We start from the raw sequence: 10,895 nt of genomic DNA, 5'->3' as shown, positions 1-10,895 counted from the left end.
GTTAAAATTCTAGCACAATTTATATTTTATTTAATTATGTTTATTATTTACAGTACTGTTGTTTTCAATCAATGTTTGTGTGTGTGTAAATGAAGTTCATAAGATTCATCACCTTTCATCAGAGTTGTCTTAAGTTGTGAAAATAAGACAATTATTTTAAATTTGGACTAAATGTCATTATTAGTGTTCCATTTTGTGCAAACAAATGACTTAATTGAAAATTCAGAGAAATTTGTTTATGTGCATAAATATAACAAAATATACATATACACCATATATTTTCTACACCATGACATGCATTAAAACTTCCATTATTAGATTATTGAATAGGCATTGCTTAGAAAACTAGGTCTTTCCAGTGGGATATAAACAACAGACCAAAATATGTACATAATATAAATATAATATCTGATAAGAAGTATTGATAATTCATTGCCTTATAGTGTGAATATGTAATCTATAAAAAGTTACTGATTACTGTACGCCCCCCTCACTTTCAGAGACAGACCATTTAGAAACAGGTGATTAATAATTATATGAACGTATGATCTCATATACAGCCGTCCCTCCCACTTTTAAAATGTCTTCTACGCCCCTGGGGGAGACCAAGGGAAGTCTTCTCATTTTATTTTCAATATATTTGATGATATTTTAGCTGTGTGAGAGATGGTCAATGGTACTTGGTACAATGTTACTGTTACTTAAATAATGTTTAGATGTTATTTATTCATTTTAAAAATACATGTTTGATAAACCACTAAAACTTGCTCTATATCCTCATGCTATTAGCATGTGTGCCATGTGGCTATTTAGCATGTATTTGATAATTATATGCCAAAAACCTTTAGGTTTAGGTTACATTACTTATATTGTAAAAATACACTCACTGGCCACTTTATTAGGTACACTTGTCCAACTGCTTGTTAATGCAAATTTCTAATCAGCCAATCACATGCAGCAACTCAATGCATTTAGGTATGTAGACATGGTGAAGATGATCTGTTGTCACCAGACCAAGCTGAACATCCAAAGAGTGTGTGGATATTCATTTGGGTGTTTATTTCTGTTATTGAATTTATTATTATTATTTTTTTTTCGAAAAAATTAGGTTAAATTACTTTATTTTAGTCTGTGTTATGTTCATCATTTATCCAATAGTTGACTTAATTACATGACTTTAAAAATTTTACTCTTGCACTTCGGGCCTCCTGTAAAATTTAAAAATGGCACTGCATTTTTTTAAATACACCCTTCGTTCACATTTAGTTTTTTTTTTTTAGTAACAAATATAAATTATTCAAACATTTAACCAACTATTTCCTAAAGATGAACCCATTTGTGAGTGGAAGACAAAATAATTACTTTACAGTTTTTTCAAAATACCCTTTTAAACAGTAACTTCCCCAACTTTGAAACCTTAAAAAAAACAAAGGTGTCTGAGATTGCCCAATATTCATTTCAAACAGTTAAATATTTGTGTTGCTATTACAAAAGCAAATGTTACCTATTCGGTGGATGTCAGGTTAATCTAAACCCAAGTACTTCCTCACCCTTCATTTAGAGGCGCTAGAAAATCCTCTGACTGACTGTTACAAAACAAAGCGAAGAAGTCGTTCTGTTCTCTGATTGGTCGTTGCGTTGCTCAGCGGTATTATGTTTGTTAACGTAACTGTCAACAAAGTATGAAAGCTTTGATTCACTGATAATGTGATTTAGTACACTTTAAATGTGAGGAATGAAGAATAAAAAAGTGAAACCCTCCAAATGTGTAAGCAACAGGAAAAGAGGTAAGCTGCACTGGCTACTTTGGCTTGTCTAAGTTACGTTAATTTGTCGCTAATCCACCAGTCTTTTAGAGAGCTTTAAAACTTAACCAGGACAAAACCTGCGTCTCTAAACGTAGTGAGCTGCCTAACTAGACAGCATCTTAGGGTTCATTGTCTATTCATTTGTCTCTAGCCCAAGTGATAGAATTGGCTTTTGGTTATTGTTGTTTGATGTTACGAAAATCAGCCATGGATTTACTTCAAATAAAACAAAACAAAAAACAACATGGTTATTATAGCGCGACTCTGATAAACATTCATTAACCATGGTTTTACTACTCAAACCATAGTTTAAACATGGTATTTGTAGTGTAATAGTGGTTGTAAAAGTGCTAATCATTCTGCTAAAGGCATGTATACCGAACTATTCTTTTACCATATTAAACCAATGGTTAAGTTTTATAACCAGGGTCTCACAATAGCATTTATAGTAATGCATAAAACAACATGGTTATTATAGTTAGACTATGGTAATTAACCACGGTTTTGCTACACTAAGCATAGTTTAACTATGGTATTTGTAGTAATTGTTTGTACAGATGATAATCAATCTGCTAAAACATGCTTGCTGCACTTTGCCATGATGAAACATTGGTTAAGTTTTATAACCATGGTTTAACAATTATTTATGGTTTAACAAAATTTATAGTAAAACTGTGGTTATACAAATAATAATCTGCTAAAATACTATGGTTACTATCATAGTAAAGCCATGGTTAATCTTCATAACCATAGCTTTTATAGCAAAACTGTGATTCTACAAGTGTATTACTATTATAACAACACATTTACCATAATAAATCCATGGTTAATCTTCATAACCATAGCTTTAATAGCAAAACTGTGAATCTACAATTGTATTACTATTATAACAACACATTTACCATAATAAAACCATGGTTAATCTTCATAACCATAGCTTTTATACCAAAACTGATTCTACAAGTGTATTACTATTATAACAACACTTTTACCATAATAAAACCATGGTTAATCTTCATAACCATAGCTTTTAAAGCAAAACTGTGAATCTACAATTGTATTACTATGGTAACAACACTTTTACCATAATAAAACCATGGTTAATCTTCATAACCATAGCTTTTATAGCAAAACTGTGACTCTACAAGTGTATTACTATTATAACAACACTTTTACCACAATAAAACCATGGTTAAGCTTCATAACCATAGCTTTTATAGCAAAACTGTGACTCTACAAGTGTATTACTATTATAACAACACTTTTACCACAATAAAACCATGGTTAAGCTTCATAACCATAGCTTTTAAAGCAAAATTGTGACTCTACAAGTGAATTACTATTATAACAACACTTTGACCATAATAAAACCATAGTTAATCTTCATAACCATAGCTTTTATAGCAAAACTGTGATTCTATAAGTGTATTACTATGGTAACAACACTTTTATCATAGTAAAACCATGATTAATCTCCTTCTAAATGTGTTTATTTTTTACCATGGTACTAATATTAATATTCCCTTTTTTATTATGATCTTTTTTGTTCTCCACTCTCTGCAGTGCTCAGCGACGTGTCTCCGTCCACCAGCATTCCTCCTCTGGTTGAAGGCCAGCTAAGATGTTTTCTGAGAGTGACGGTCAGTAAAGCGCTGTGGACCATCATCAGACCTCCACCTGTGACTCTGATCAGACTGAGATGGTGGGGAGAGTCTTCAAACGGCACCTACTTCAGGCCTAGAGATGGACACGCTGAACAGAAGGGGCTCAAATCCACAGCCCGCTTTCCTGTTCGATGTGGACCAAAACAGCTGACTTCTTATTTAACAGGTCTGATTGTTTGTGAATCTATTATCTAACATCATATAAGGCAGCGTGTGTGTAGCTTAGTGTTTGATTCTGATGTAAATGTGTTTTTCGTTTGCAGATATGGGCTCGCTGGTGCTGGATGTGCTTACAAAGGCTGATCATTTGCCTATAGCTCGAGCTCAGATTCCAGGAATCGCCCGGTTGTCTTTTCACACTCCATAAATGGATATTTCACTCTTGTTTCCCCGACATCAGAAAAACTCGGAGAGCTTCAGGTGAATGAGATGTTCTGCTGAAAGATTTGTTGTGTTGTAACATAGGTTAGGGCTGCACGATATTGGAAAAAACTGACATGGCGTTGTTTTGTTTTTTTGCAATATACAGGTAAAGTCAGAATTATTAACCCTCTTTGATTTTTTTTTTTCTTCTTTTTGAAATATTTCCCAAATGATGTTTAACACAGCAAGGAAATTTTCACAGTATGTCTGATAATATTTTTTCTTCTGGAGAAAGTCTTGTTTGTTTTATTTCAGCTAGAAAAAAGCAGTTTTAAATTTTTTCAAAGCCATTTTAAGGTCAAAATTATTGGCCCCTTAAAGCTATACCGGTTTCTTACATTCTTCAAAATATCTTCTTTTGTGTTCAACAGAAAAAAGGAAACTCAAAGGTTTTTAACAACTTGAGAGTGAATAAATAGTGATTAAATATTAATGTATTATCTCTTTTAAAACAAAGACATTGTCATGCATCAAGTCAAGTTTAACAGATGAAACTTGACTTGATGGTTTAAAAGTTTATATATATATATATAAATGATTATAAAATCACTTTTGTAAATATTTATTTTGTGTAGACCCAAAATTTTTTTTTACTAACATATATACGAAATGGTAACACTTTCTAAAATTCAAAAATGTAAAATATATTTAACATTGGGATTGGATTCTGCCAGTTTGCTAGAAGAAAATGCAGTCAGCCTTGGAAAATCTGTGCATTTTATGACCTGAAGTGAAGATGACATAAAAATCTGTGGAAAGACTCTTAAAAATACCTCTTATTAAGAGGTATTTAATTTAACTCTGATTCCTGTATAATCCCTGTTGTAAATGCTGAACTATGATTATTAAATACTTTACAAGTTTTGTTCATTCTTAGTTTATGTAAATGCATTAACCAAAAATAAAATTATGTAATTATATAAATAAAATAATAATACCATGTTTTTATATTCAATTTCTCTTTTCATTTTTTATTTCAGTAATTCTAGAATTTTAGCTGATTTTATTTCATCACTTTTTATGTTGTTCTGTATGTTGAATTATACGCTAGCTTTTCTCATGTACCATAGGTCACACTTGCCCTTGAAGCGTTAACAGAAGGATATGAGAGCAGTAGTTCAGTACCCACCACTGATATGAGCCTCGACGCACAGACACTTGTTGTAACTGACCACAACAAGCCTGTCCTGCCATCCTTGGATCAGGCTCTGTCGCGTGTGAAGGAGACGGCTGCCAACAGCTCTGGACACATGCCCAGGTTTGATCATTTGACTGCTGCATGAACAAAATCTAATTGAATTACTCAACTGACATGCTGATAGGGCATAGGGCCTTTACAGCACCGGCTGATTTGATTTTTATCCAAATATTTTTATTAACACCACTTTTAGCAATTTTAACATACACACACACACACACAAATAAAAAAATAAGTAAACTCTAAAAGCTTTTTTCTCTTGCTGCTTAACCTTAAGTATTATGCATTATTATTTCTTTATTCTGTTATAAATTATAAAACGCAACACTCAGCCTTTTAACTCAACTTTTAATGTAGTTCAGACGTCACTGTGATTAAATGAACAGACAAGATCAATGAAAAAACATACAAACCCTCAAAAAAAAGATAAAATGCCTTTGATGAAACTTTCAAGTAAAAAATATTTGAATAATTGTAATTTGAATATTACTTAAGACTTGTATTTAGTGTTATTTGTTTAATTATTAGCTTTTTATTATGTTTTTTTTCAACACATTTCTACACATAATAGTTTTAATAACTCATTTCTAATAACTGATTTATTTAATCTTTGCCATGATGACAGTAAATAATATTTTACTAGATATTTTTCAAGACACTTCTATACAGCTTAAAGTGACATTTAAAGGCTTAACTAGATTAATTAGGTTAACTAGGCAGGTTAGGGTAATTAGGCAAGTTATTGTATAATGATGGTTAGTTCTGTAGACTATCGAAAATATATATAGCTTGTAATTTTGACCTTAAAATGGTTTAAAAAATTGTTTCAATCTAGCTGAAATAAGAATTTCTCCAGAAGAAAAAATATTATCAGACATACTGTGAAAATTTCCTTGCTCTGTTAAACATAATTTCGGAAATATTTAAAAAAAGAAAAAAAATCAAAGGCAAGGCGACACACCACGCAGCCATGCATTTTAGAATTCTAAACATAGATTTCTATTAGGGTACACACATCGGTGCCGCAAAACGGCGGCTGTCCGCAGCGCCCAGCCACAAATCAGGACACTGTTTATATTTCTGCCACGCCACAGAGTGCCATGTGAATAGTTTCATATTAAATAACATTCGAATGTGTGCGTCTGGCGGTCTGGTGTGCGATAATTCCAACTCTCATGTGCGCACCATCTCGTGGTCATCCGGTGTGCGGTATAGTCTCGCTTTAGTCCCTTTCTTGTCATGTACTTTTTAAAATAATTTTTCTAAATGATGTTTTTATTTTTTATATATTTCATCTGTCATTATACAACTCCAAATCAGAAAAGGTTGTGTTTATATTATATAATGTACATTTTTTTTTTTTTTTTGGTTTTCTTTTAGAGGAAAGGATTACTTGTATTTTCAACAAAGCAGTAATGTCGTGCCAGCTTCTTCAACTGGAAAAGCTGAACCTGCTTCTTCAAATAGCCAGACATCTGCTGACCTTTTGTCAGGTATCTTTTGTCATTTATTTTATTCACAGAATTTAAAGACATGCATTGCCATTGTTATTATTAAACTCAGCATTGTCTTCCTGAAATAATTTGTTTTAATAATAATAGATAATGTCCAATTATTTGTCAAATCTTATTATCACTTCACTTCATTGATTTGGAATTCTTTTCAAGATACAGTCCTGCCTTTATGGCAGTTCCGCTGGCAAATCTAGTCATTAAAAAATAAGACAGTGCTTTACACTTAATTTTTTGTTTGTATTCTTCCAGTCCTTCTGGAGCGTGGCAGCAAACTTAGAAATGCCATGGTGATTTCTGCCCTGAAGTCTGATGTGGAGGCAGATGTTCCTCTGAAGGACGTTCCCCTGCCCCTTCCCAATTACAACACTGATGCTTTGTATGAACTCTTTTATTTCATTCACATAACGATGAGGGGTCAAAATAAGACAATAAATTATGCGAATATGAAATCTAAATAATCATTATCTTTCTTTTAAGGCCAGGCAGGCCGTCATCGGGACAGTTTCTGGAGAACATCCTTCAATCTGAGATCCAGCTTCCTGCTCAGGACCTCACAGAGCCAAGGCAGCATAGAGTCCACACAGAAGACATGGCTGTGGATCTGCTGCTGGGGAGGTATTAGATTAAAATAATTTTTTAATTTTACCCTGGGTAAAAAATCTTGGGGTTATTCTGGATAATGGCTTGAGCTTGGACATACAGATAAATGCAGTGGTCAAATCCTGTTTCTTTCAGCTGCGACTTTTATAAACAGTCAATCTATTTCATCTAGAAAAAAATTTGAAAAAATAATCCATGCTTTTATTACCACTAGATTGGACTATTGTAACTCATTATACTTTGGGATTAGTCAGAAAACCTTATAACCAATTAGTTAAAAATGCTGCTGCAAGGCTTTTAACAGGTACCAAGAAACATGACCACATTACCCCAGTTTTATGCACTTTGCACTGGCTGCCTGTGCACCATCGAGTCACTTTTAAAATGCTTCTGTTGGTTTTTAAATCTCTAAATGGCCTGGCACCTTCTTATCTCTCAGACATGTTAATTGAGCATCAGCCTGATCGGTCTCTTCGGTCATCTAACCAGAGACTGTTATGCATCCAAGTCGAGGCTGAAATGCAGAGGTGACTGTGCCTTCGCAGTAGCTGGTGCTAGGTTGTGGAATGCTCTGCCCCTCTGTATCAGATCTGTTTTATCTCTGTCTGTTTTTAAGTCTAGGTTAAAAACTTACCTCTTTGATTTGGCATTTTATCAGTGAAAATTGTCTGTTTTAGCTATAATTTTATAATTATTAATATATATTTCTGTTTCTATTCTATTTCTATATATTTCTCTGTTTTGATTTGTACTGTGCAGCACATTGGTCAACCTCTAGTTGTGTTAAATAGTGCAATATAAATAAAATTGACAATGACTTTAACATTAAAAATCATAAAAATATGTGTTTTTTTCCTGTTAAATTGTTATAACTGGGTTCTCTGTTCATCTATTAATCCAGAAAATGTGAAAAAAGACAAGCAAGTTTGTTTTGCCATTTTTTTTTCTGCAAGCTTGGTGGAAACAGATTTCAGCACTTAATGTGCATGTTTCTACCAACATCGCAAGTCAAATATTATTCAGTAAGCAAAAATATAAATGCAACATTTTTGGTTTTTGCTTCCATTTTTTATGAGGTGAATTCAAAAATCTAAAACTTTTTCTATGTATTTAAAAGGCCTATTTCTCTCAAAAATCATGGCCAGCCTGAGGCACAACTGTGCAATAATCATGCTGTCGGATCAGATTAGACAAAAATTTGAACAATATTGGAGAGAAATGCCCTTTTGTGCATATAGAAAATGTTTTAGATCTTTGAATTCAGCCTGTGAAAAATGGAAGCAAAAACAAAAGTGTTGAGTTCATAATATTGATGAGTGTATATTTGCAGTTTTTATTTATGCTAGATTACATCATTAAAGAGGGTCAGTTCATGTTTCTGAAGGATGGATCAATACAAGCACTTTATGCTCTTATTTTTTGTCTAGAAGAAGGATATGATGTCATAATCTCTTCCTCTGCATTGTTGTTTGACTCTGGTTTGCACATTTAAGGCTTTAATATTTTGGTCAGTTTGGGTGTGTGTTACTTGTTTTTTAATTCTGAAGTGTCAGAATAGTGTGTATAGGCTCCGCCCCTTTTCTAGAATGTGGCAGCACATTTGCATTTAAAGGGACACACACACAAATTACCTGACTGCTCAAATCAAAGTAGTGGCAATAGTTATTTTGAGCTAACACTCCAGAACAAACACATTCTGGACACGTTTAAGATTTATAACATATTTTAGATATATATATTTACATCTTATAAAAAGGGGCATAATATGTCTCTTTTAAGTGAAGAAATTGGAACTTTGCTCACAAATATTTAACATAGTTATGTGAATCTTTTAGAGTGAGCTTGACGTTTAGGTTTGTGGCTCTTTTCCTCAGTGTTAATGGATCTGTGCTGCAGTTCTGGGACGGAGAAGGCTCTCTCGCAGATTCTCTGTCTGATCACAGCAGTGTGCTAATGGACAGTGAGCTCAATGACCCTCAGTATGATCAGAGCCTTCTGGAGAACCTCTTCTATAAACTACCTGTAAGCCATGCAGTGCAACCCAATGAGCTTTAGTTTCGCAAACATCGCTGTGTATAGCTGTAATATGTTTTCTTATTTCAGATATCAGATGAATGTTTGGAAGAGCACCATGAAAGAAAAGCCGCAGCAGAGAAGACTGTGCACACAAATCCAGCCAAAAATACCAGGTCTGTTGGTGTAACACAAGAAACAAGCCCCAAAACTCAATTGATTGGTTAATTTTTAGCGTCATTTACTAAGAACTTATAATAACATTTAATAATTTATAATAACCCAAACAGATTTTTCAGGTTGTTTTCAAATTTTCTTATGTATTGTACATTTATTTTTAGGATGTATTATAACATTGTTTCTTTACCACGTTCCTAAAGGACCACCAACACCATGTTTTGGATGTCTCCTTTGTCTGGCACACTCATTACAAGTCTTTCAGTCTCTGCTGATCTGAATCAGCTGTGTTTGGTTATGGAGATATAGAAAATGTGCAGAGATGGTGGTACTCCAGGAACAAGGTTGAGAAACACTGTATTATAAGATAAAATATTATAATTGTCTTATATATTTATAAAAATAAAAAATATATGCATAAAGTGTTAACAAAAAAAATAAATAAATTTAAAGGTAGAATGTAAATTAAATGACCACAAAGTTTCCTTGTGAGAACAGTGATTTGTTTATTTTTAAGTCTATATAAGCTTTTTTTACACACTATATATGAGTTTAAAAACGGGACAGGCAGAGAGACTAAAAAGGACCAGTTTTGTTTAGCAGGAAAGCAGACATGACCACAGGATGTTCATATACGCATTATACATTTTCAGTGCCACCACAAAGAAGCATATGATCTGTTTATGTATATTTGTAAAAAGGCAACCAACCTCCAAATTTTGATGAATTTCATTCATTCTTGCTGAGTAAAGCTATTAATTTCTTGTAAAAAAAATCTTACTGATTATAAAATTTGAGGAAGGAAAATAACAATGTATATAAATGTTTTTACTTGATAAAAGTACACACACAAAAAAAAAAAAAAAAAAAAAAAAATATATATATATATATATATATATATATATATATATATATATATATATATATATATATATATATATATATATATATATATATATATATATATATATATATATATTATATAGTTATAGTTATAATGCCTGCACATGTTTGCCTCACACAAAAAGGTCGCTGGGTCGAGCCTTGGCTGGGTCAGTTGGCGTTTCTGTGTGGAGTTTGCATGTTCTCCCTGTGTTTGAGTGGGTTTCTTCCAGGTGCTCAGGTTTCCCCCACAAGTCCAAAGACATGTGGTACAGGTGAATTGGGTAGGCTAAATTGTTCGTAATTTATTTGTGTGAATGAGTGTGTGTGGGTGTTTCCCAGTGATGGGTTGCAGCCGGAAGGGCATCCGCTACGTAAAACATTTGCTGGAGGATAAGTTGGCCGTTCATTCCACTGTGGAGACCCCAGATTAATTAAGGGACTAAGCCAAAAAGAAAATGGATGAATGAATATAGTTATAATAAATAAAAAATAAAATATTAATATGATAAAATTATTATATTTTCTTTTAATATAATAAAAAAGAAATATTAATTGTCAGATGATATAAAAATTATATTATAAGTTATAGTTATATTTTATAATATAACTATTA

At 32.7% G+C, this 10,895-nt stretch overlaps 1 protein-coding gene across 1 annotated transcript in view; it reads left to right on the top strand.

Moving 5' to 3' along the window:
* Positions 1-1,643: 1,643 nt before the first annotated feature.
* c2cd3 (C2 domain containing 3 centriole elongation regulator) overlaps positions 1,644-10,895 on the top strand; it is an 82,025-nt gene continuing 72,773 nt past the window's right edge. Inside the window, 10 exon segments of the mRNA XM_056473268.1 lie at positions 1,644-1,787; positions 3,372-3,638; positions 3,736-3,822; positions 3,825-3,892; positions 4,966-5,153; positions 6,474-6,586; positions 6,857-6,983; positions 7,085-7,222; positions 9,082-9,229; positions 9,311-9,396. Coding sequence (XP_056329243.1) covers positions 1,736-1,787; positions 3,372-3,638; positions 3,736-3,822; positions 3,825-3,892; positions 4,966-5,153; positions 6,474-6,586; positions 6,857-6,983; positions 7,085-7,222; positions 9,082-9,229; positions 9,311-9,396 — 1,274 coding nt within the window. The 5' untranslated portion in view covers positions 1,644-1,735.

Source organism: Danio aesculapii, chromosome 15 (genome assembly GCF_903798145.1).
Source record: "Danio aesculapii chromosome 15, fDanAes4.1, whole genome shotgun sequence".
Lineage (NCBI taxonomy): Eukaryota > Metazoa > Chordata > Actinopteri > Cypriniformes > Danionidae > Danio > Danio aesculapii.
Note: the sequence above shows the minus strand (reverse complement) of the source record. Positions and strands in the feature narration are given on the sequence as shown.